This window comes from Lynx canadensis, chromosome B2 (genome assembly GCF_007474595.2).
Source record: "Lynx canadensis isolate LIC74 chromosome B2, mLynCan4.pri.v2, whole genome shotgun sequence".
NCBI classification, from domain to species: domain Eukaryota; kingdom Metazoa; phylum Chordata; class Mammalia; order Carnivora; family Felidae; genus Lynx; species Lynx canadensis.
Window position 1 is genome coordinate 87,719,755 of NC_044307.1, and position 9,048 is coordinate 87,728,802.

The following is a 9,048-nucleotide window of genomic DNA, read 5'->3' on the forward strand; positions in this document are numbered from 1 at the left end:
ATCTCCTGTTCCTTCATTTTTTTTTTTTCACAATAAACTTTAGACCCAGACACTGCAACTATTTTATCTCCACAGATGGCCAGCACACACTGGACATTAAATATTTTTTAATGCTGCCATACTAGTCATTAAATATTTTTTAAAACCCCCCCCCCCCCCCCCGATCTAGAAGCCATCAACAAAGGCATCTTTCAGACTTACTAAACCAGTCTATCATAGCAGAGAGGGCCCAGACATGTTTCTCATATACGGTGGGCACTGAGTAGTCCTGCACCTTGAATGCCACCACTTAATTCTTACAATCCCAAAGAGGCAACACAGTAAAACATTTAGGAGCACAAGATTTTGAAAATAATCTACTACTAAGGTTTAAATCCAGGTTCCAACACTTACTAATCTTTGAAAAGTTATTTTAGATCTCTGTGCTTCAATTTCCTCTGTAAAATATGATAAACAGTACTTCTCTCCCTGCCTATGGTAAATATCAAGCAAGTTAGTAAATGTAAAGCACCGAGATCAGTGCCTAGCACAGTCACTGCTTTTAAGATATTATCAGATAGTGGTGATGCTGAGATCTACACCCAAGTTTTCTAAATCTAAAGTCCATGCTTTCTGTGACACCACTACTACTCAAGTGCTCTCCTACATATAATAAAAAGTAGTACGAGGCCAATGAAAGATATGGGAGTACTTTATTTTATCTTGTGACACCATATAACAGCCAGATTTACATACGTCTAACCACAGTGTGTAGTAGATCTGAATAGGGAAGATGGCTCAGAAATAGCAGTATTTGTAATTCAAGTATTGACCTTTATTTGATAAAGGAAAACAGTTTTGTGGACGGACTGATTTTGAAATGCAATTTTATACAGTTGTTTTCTTAAAAGAACACTTTTGAACCAAATATAAACAAGGTACAGTTTATTCACGTAATGAACCTGCAGTTGAAAACAAGCTTAAAATTTCCCATCTCAGCCCATTTTTCTCTTTTCAGCATTGCAAATGCTTTCTTCCGTCATCATGCTGAATTCCTCAGCATCTTCCATACCATTCCCAAGGGAATCCCTGGGAAGTAGTGCATGTCTGTATTCCTTCAGAAGGACACAGATAACCTGGAATTTTTCTTACCACGTTTCCAATATTCCTGTAACTTACACTTCCTGCTCTTTTGAAATATGCTTCTTTTTGGCCCACCAGAAAAAACATAACACTAGGAATCTGAAAACCTAGATTTTGGACATGGCTATGTCATAAACTAGAGAATAAGCCTAAATAGGTCATGAAACCTCCCCAGCTCTCTGTTCTTAACTGCAAAAAACAAGTCCTATTTGTCCAGTCCTTTATTGTTATTTATGTTCACGGTAATCATTAGAGTTAAATAAGGCAGCATTTTGTTCATTGTTTAGAGAAAATTCAGTCTCCAAGAGGCTACACAATCTACCCAAGATCCCACGGGTGGTAATATGACAGAGCTAAACTTACATAACCTCACTCAAGACCCTAGTGCCAATACACACTGTACTCATGAGTTAGTTCAATTGACGAAGCAGCAATTTCCCAGGTCCCTTCCAATAATCACATTTCACGCTTCTTGCAATTTTTTCTCTCTTCCTTCAACCAGCATTTAAATGAGAAAACATACATATAATTCATCACCAAATTTCATTTACCATGGTTCTTTGATTTAACCATTCTTCACAATTTTCTTGTTATTTCTCTATTAAATCCAGAGAAGTTACTTTTCCAGAAAGCTCTCACGACTGCCTGCTTCTCTGAAAGCTTCTGGATTTACCCGTTTGTCAAAACAGAGACTGCTAAAATTTCATAAATATCAATTCCTTTTTATAATTTTAAGAAGTTATTCCATACATAAAACCAATTCAAAACAAGAGAAGTCCTCACTGTTACTCCCTATAATAATAAAAATGTACTTTCTATTGATTTTGTGTCCACTTTCCTGTCTGCTTTCATTTGGGAAATACTGTTATCCTACCTCACTGTCAAGTCTCCCTTACCCTAACAATATAGTCACAAAAGGTAGGAAAACTCTTACTTTCACAATTCCATAGGAAGAATAAATTAATCACCTAAATTGGATGGCAAAACTTTGAATGTTAAATGAGGGAGATACAGGACATTTCCCAAGAGATCATATGATCAATTTAAAAGCTGATGATATGATGTGCTAAAATTACACTTTAACTTTTTTATTTATAATAAATGTATACATGTGATTAGTCCTGCTGATATTACACACGAACATATGCCTAAACCGAATTAAACTTTACAAGAAAACAAAATTCATTCTACCAGCAATCCTGAAAATTCAGCAGAGCTCAATAAATAGTATGCTCTCCCAAGGAGGGAGCTTTAAACATTCAGTAATTTGAAACTAAATGAGAAACTAAACAGGGCACGGGTTTGGGGAATACATATAGGAAAAGTAATTTCAACATTTTCTTCATTTTGATGGTATTGCTTTCTTGTCTTCAGGAGGGATGATTTTGACTTCAAAAGTAACAAAATATTTGAGAAGGGATTTTACATCTTTCTGTTCCAGACAGTATTCTTCTGCTATTTTCTCAGCAGTCCACGTTTCTGGATAAAGTTTATGATTATTGAGAAGTGTCAATGCCTCTACAATGGAAATTTTGCCTTTGGGAACGTTCTTAATACTCATCATGTTAAAGTCTTGGCCTTTTACCAATCTGAACTCCTTTGGCTCTTGACGTTTTCCAGCATCTGTTACCTAGTATCAAAAAACAAAAACAAAGAGCTTTCAAGATGAGAGAAAAGATGTGACATCTACTTTCATGCTTCTCAAATCTCCACTATTCTTCAAATAAATGCTACATATGCTTCTCCAAACTAGGCTTTCTCATTACAATGACCCACACATTCAACGGCACTTTTGCAAATCACTATTTTATAACTACAGCTCAATCATCATTAAGAAATCTAGGTAGTTCTACAAAATAACAATCAATTGCCTACCATCCACTCATCACATTATTTCATGCATATTAAAATAACAAAAATGAATTGATTAGATTAAATCTGTTTTAGGAGGGCAGAATTCTGATGCTGCCCTAATAACTTACTTGATAATCTCCATTCTGTTTCCTAGTTTTTTATTTCATATTCAATACCTCCAAACACCTTAAATGAATTCAAATATGCTAGGGATTTTGCCTCTTGAGAGAAAATAAACTAATACACAAACATAATAAAAAAAACCCAACCTATGTACACCCATCTTTCCATCTGTCTGTCCCATCCAAGTATAATCCTTGTGCTGTGCCCTGTATTTCATTCATTACCTGGCCTTGCCAATCATTCCCTTTTCCTTTTTCTTTCAATTGTACCCTGCCTACTGCTGCTGTTTGGTCAAAATATAAAAATGCCATAGTCACTATCTTTTAAAAATGCCCACCAAACCCAGAACAACACTTCGTTTATGGCCAGTTTCGTTTTCTCTAGTTAAGCTTTAAAGATGGTATTCGTGATCTCTGATCCAGGATTAGATTAGATCTTAATGCAGAAGACACTTTTCAGGCTTCAAGTATACTCACTATAGATCTGATGCCATTGACCATAATAACCTTCCCCTTGGTTTCCATGCCACTCCTTTTCCTAGTTTTCCATCTGTCTCTCTAGTGGGTCCTTTGTTATTGTGGACTTTTCCCTCTTCAGCTGCCCCCTGAAGGTTAGTGTGCTCCCAGTTCTGGCCCAAGCCCTCTTTTCAGTCTTCACATTCTACTACAGTAATCCCCCACACACCCTAGACTTCCATTATTACTTATGTGTTAATAACTTTCCAAGCTGATCTCAAACCTAGAGCTTTCTCCTTACTTACAGATCCAAATTCCCAAATGTGTAAAGGGCATCTTTACTTGGATTATCTACAAGCACCTCAAAATCAATATGTCTAAAACTGAAATTACCCCTTTCCTCTGAAAATCCAATTCTATCCCATATTTTCTATCTCAGTGACCAATATCACTTCCCTCTGTATCTCATTCCAAAACTTAAAGCGTTTGTTATGTCATATTATACCTGACATCTCCCTCTCCCTCATGCATTACATCCAATCAATGACCAAATCCTGTTGATAATGACTTCTAAGTCCCTCTTGAACACATTCACTTCTCTCCTGGTCACTGCATCACCCTAGTTCAAGCCAAAGTCTCCTGTGGGCACTACTACAAAAGCCTCCGGACTGGTCTCCTTTGATTAGATAAAATGCATTTTATTCCCTTCCAGCCCATTATGAAGCCAATCAGATAAGAAACTCTTCAATGACATTCCACTGTCCTCAAGATAAAACCCAAATTTCTTAGCAAGACAAATAAGGATCTTCATGATTGGGTCCCTATTACCTCCATCCTATCTCAATTTTCCCAAATTTATTGCTCACACTTTCCCCTGACTGTAATGAAGTCTAACTGGTTCCGGAAGGCATAATACTCTTCTACCTCTATATTGTAACTCTGGCCTGAAATATGCATCCAAACTTCTTCACTTTCCAAAATTCAAAGCTTCTCTTATCTTTCTTAACTTTCTCTTAACTTTCCCAGGTAATCCTTCTTCCACTCGATATACATTTTTATTCAATTTCCCTTCTGTTTAATATTAAATACTAAAATATTATGACACTGAAACAGTATCTGAAAATTCAACATCCTCTCTTGATTAAAAGAAAAAACAAAGCAAACAAAAAACTCTGAGCAAATTAACAATAAAAAAGTCCCAAATGTGAAAAAAGTATTTTTAATCAGAAACCATATCACTTTATTATAATTAAGGCTGAAACATTAAAGACACCCTACTTAAGGAAACAGCAGGATAGAATACTAATTTTCACTGCTATGTTAATGCTACAAACACAATAAATGTAGTAGTACACGTTATGAGAAAACTAATTCTATGCTGATATGAGAGAATCTTCAGAAAAATAATACAACAAACCGAAAAACTAATAGAAATAACCTTGCAATGTGGGTAGCTGTAATACAAAAATCACTCACTTTCTGCAAATTGGCAATAGTTAAAAACCTTAGGGTGAAAAAAGATCCTATGGTAGCAACCTTCCCTCTATCCCCCCAAAGCTGAGTAATACAAAGATGTTAATTCTCAAATTAACCTGTACATTCCAATTCAATTACACTAAAAATCCAAATCAGACTTACTAAAGAACCTGACCATTTGATTCTCAAGTTCATCTGGAAAAAAGTGTGACAAGAGTCATGAAACTTTTGGGGAGTAGTGTGGGATAGAAGGCTGTAACAGATATCAAGACACATTACAAACTTCCATTAATTAATATAGTATGATTGGGGCGCCTGGGTGGCGCAGTCGGTTAAGCGTCCGACTTCAGCCAGGTCACGATCTTGCGGTCCGTGAGTTCGAGCCCCGCGTCGGGCTCTGGGCTGATGGCTCAGAGCCTGGAGCCTGTTTCTGATTCTGTGTCTCCCTCTCTCTCTGCCCCTCCCCCGTTCATGCTCTCTCTCTGTCCCAAAAATAAATAAACGTTGAAAAAAAAAATTAAAAAAAAAAAAAATTAATATAGTATGATCCTAGTATCGAAATAGAAAAGCAGGTAGAACTGATGAATCCAGAAACAAACTTGCATATATTAGTATTTTAAGTGAGTGGAGAAAAGACCTGGTTATTCAATAAATTATAGTTAGACAACTGGCCATCCAGTTGAAAAGATCTCCACACACCACTGTAATCTTTATGTAAAACAAAGATTTTAACAGAAAATAGACAGTCATAACAGCAGGATAAACTGCTTTTATGTTGGAGTGAGTCCAGACTTCCAATACCACGAAAAACAAAAAGACTAACATATTTGACAGAATTTTGAATAGCAATATTAAGTTAAAAAGCCAGACAAAAGGGGCGCCTGGGTGGCTCAGTTGGTTCAGCATCCAACTTCAGCTCAAGTCACAGTCTCACGGTTCATGAGTTCAAACCCCGCAACATGCTAACTGCTGTCAACACAGAGTCTGCTTTGGATTCTCTGTCCCTCCCTGGCTTGTGCAGGTGCGTGCACTGGCATGTGCTGTCTCTCTCAAAAATAAACACAAAAAAGTCACCGGGCGCTGGGGTGGCTCAGTTGGTTAAGCATCTGACTTCAGCTCAGGTCATGATCCCACAGTTCTTGAGTTCGAGTCCCACATCAGGCTCTGTGCTGACGGCTCACAGCCTGGAGCCTGCTTCAGATTCTGCGTCTCCCTCTCTCTCTGCCCCTTCCCTGCTTGCACTATCTCTCTTCCTTAAAATAAATAAACATTAAAAAAATTTTTTTTTAATAAAATTGATATATACACAGTATCACTAATGTCTACAAACATCACAAATCGTTAAGAAAACTATGAATTACCCAAAAGAGAAAAAGGGGCAAAACATAAATAGGTACTTCAACCTGTTTTTCATTGTCATTCGAGTCTTTTTAGACTTTTCCCCCAAATTTTAATACGACCATATATCTCCTTGTGTATTGTATCTATGTAACTGTATTCATAAAAGCTTAAATTTTTTTCACTCCCCAAGGGCCAGTTTTTTAATGCATGATTTAGTATAGCATGAGAGAAACAGCAGTCAGAAGTATTATTCAACACCTGTTATTGTTGGAAGTATTTAACACACAAAAAATGAACATCAACCCTTCCATCTTTTTTACAGGAACATCTGGTGATAAATGAGCCCTATAATTGCTATTACATGCAACAATTCACAAACCTTATTTTACATCAGTTTTATTTTGCTTATCTAATGAAAATTACATTAATAAGTGTATCTGTGCAAACAGTATTACCAATCTAAACAGAGAGGACCAGAGAATTTTCGAATGGAAAAATAGCCGGGAGTTGTCATTGGCACTTTCCTCTCCTTCAATCCCACTCTTCCCCCTACTTAGATCCTTCCTGCCCCAACAAACTCATCTAGTTAACTCAGGTTCATCCCTCAGGCCTGAGCTTAAATGTCCCTTTCTCAGAAACCACCCTTGGTTGTCCAATCACAAACAGGTCCCTCTGTAGACTCACAGTGCCTATACTTCTCTGTCACAGTCGTATCAGTAATTATGTACTTATGGTTGCTCATCTGTTTAATGTCTGTGTCCCTCACAATATTATAAGCACTGAGAGCAAGGACTAAGTCTGTTTTGTTCATATATATACAAAGCACTTGTGCACTGTATTTATATATAGATCTTACATATAGCTTCCCATTCCCAATGTATTCCATAAACTCCCAATTTTTACGTTTCCCATCTGAATATATCTTTAAAAAACAAAACACCAACAACACAACACTAAAGGAATCCCTGAGATTGGGACAAAACTCAACCCACTTAAAGATGAGAAAATAGTATTAAAGCTCTCCTCTTCAAATGACAATCACTGGAAGTACCTTACAAAATCCTACAAATTGTGAAATAATATCGCCACTGAGCTTAAGTTTTGCCAATGCCCTGTACATTGGTCACAACTACATTGACAGTTTTAAACAGGCAGAGCGCTCACTCTCTTTCACTACCTACCACACTTCTCTTGTTCGTTTCCATGGAACACAAAAAGGTTCAATTACTTATCTGCTGAATTAAAACACACATTACCTTCACAGAAGACACAGGATCTTTGGAATCAACATACACATCTCTTAGGAAGGACAGCAGTTTGTCATCTTTTCTAGCAACTTCTCCCTTAATTTCTGGATGGTCTAAGAAAAAGAATGTCACGATATTAAACCCAAAGAAAATTCCCTCTAAGATCCTAACATTTAACACAAGGCAGCCACTTTTAATTTTTTGCTTAATGAACAATCACTCGGACAATACAGGAAATATTGTACATCAATACAATGTACATATTGTACATCAAAATGCTAGGTCAGGCCCGGCGTCCACCGTTCTGTGAAGACCCCTAGAGAGCACTTCCGAGGAACTTCTGACTCGGATTCCGGACCTCAAGCATTACAGATAGCCTCCGAGGGCCAGCCAGTACGGCCGGGGTAGCGGCCGCCACCTCCGCAACTTCGAAATGGGCGGAGCCGCCACTCCACCGAGGGCGCAATGGGACAGTCTCAATGTCACCGGCCTGGGGGATTCACCTTACCGCGCTCGGCTGACAAGTCACTGCGGCCAACCCCGGTCACCCCCGCCACTGGACCAAGATCCACGGGCGTGGAACCCCCAAGCCCGCCCCGGGACCCCGAGCGCGGAGTCCAAACGCCCCCTTGCACCACTTACGGCTCATCTGCTCTCGCAGCAGGCTCTTAGTGGAGGGGTGCCTGGGAGCGGGAGAGGGCTTCATTTTGCTGATTTCCCGTTCCGCCCGGTTCTCTAGGTTGAAATTCCTGATTGCGCGAGACACAGCAGCCCCCATCTCCTCACAACATGATGCGCTCTGGGTTCACACCACACGTGGGAAGTCACCGGCACCGGCGCCCTCCTGGACGCATCGAGCATGCGCACGCGTGGGGTCGATCCGGCCCATTGCCGAAAAATCGGCGCCAAACCGCGCCGTTCGCCCCCTAGCGGTCGGGAGGGCGCACGCCGCGTCTCCGCCCTGAGTGTGTCCTAGCGAGCGCCTCCCTTCGGGATGGGAGGCTTGCGACCGCCTTTGGCTGCTTCCGGGGGGAGGGGCCTCGGGAGGGGCCCCGGACCCACGTCTGTTCTCAACCCTGCAAGTTGGGAAGTCGGGAGAGAAGCTTTAAAACCGTACCAGGCCTGACCTCCCCCCAGACTTTCTGATTTAATTCTAATGACCGGCGTTGGTCCAAGCTTTCCACGTGATTTCAAAGTTGCAGGCTGAGTAGAGAATCAAAGTGGTAAGGAAATCGAAGACCTTGACGTCCTTTTACAGGTCAGGGCCGCTGAAGGAAGCCGATAAAAATGGAACTGACTGCACCAGGATAAAGGAAGGTCCTAAAATCGCCCTTTCCTGTTTTCTGAGAGGAAAATAATGAAAGTGTATTCTTTCAGGGCACCTGGCTTGGCTGGGTAGATGAAGCCTGCAGCTCTTGAACTCGAGGCCC

At 39.8% G+C, this 9,048-nt stretch overlaps 1 protein-coding gene across 1 annotated transcript; it reads right to left on the reverse strand.

Annotated features, from left to right (window-relative positions):
• Positions 1 to 673: 673 nt before the first annotated feature.
• Positions 674 to 8,505, reverse strand: LOC115514211 (NADH dehydrogenase [ubiquinone] 1 alpha subcomplex assembly factor 4-like). Its single transcript, XM_030316002.2, has 3 exons — positions 8,261 to 8,505; positions 7,628 to 7,731; positions 674 to 2,752 (listed from the first exon to the last, which is right to left on the reverse strand). Exons 1-3 carry the CDS (start codon positions 8,394 to 8,396, stop codon positions 2,465 to 2,467), a joined length of 528 nt encoding a protein of 175 aa, XP_030171862.1. The 5' UTR covers positions 8,397 to 8,505; the 3' UTR covers positions 674 to 2,464.
• Between the last annotated feature and the right edge of the window lie 543 nt (positions 8,506 to 9,048).

Bases quoted from the DNA above. Each gene is read 5' to 3' on its own strand.
- LOC115514211 (XM_030316002.2), bottom strand. From the start codon at position 8,396: ATGGGGGCTGCTGTGTCTCGCGCAATCAGGAATTTCAACCTAGAGAAC. The intron at 7,732-8,260 runs GTAAGTGGTGCA...TCTTTTTCTTAG, and splicing joins GCTGCGAGAGCAGATGAGCC to ACCATCCAGAAATTAAGGGA. The intron at 2,753-7,627 runs GTAATGTGTGTT...TTTTGATACTAG, and splicing joins ATCCTGTGTCTTCTGTGAAG to GTAACAGATGCTGGAAAACG.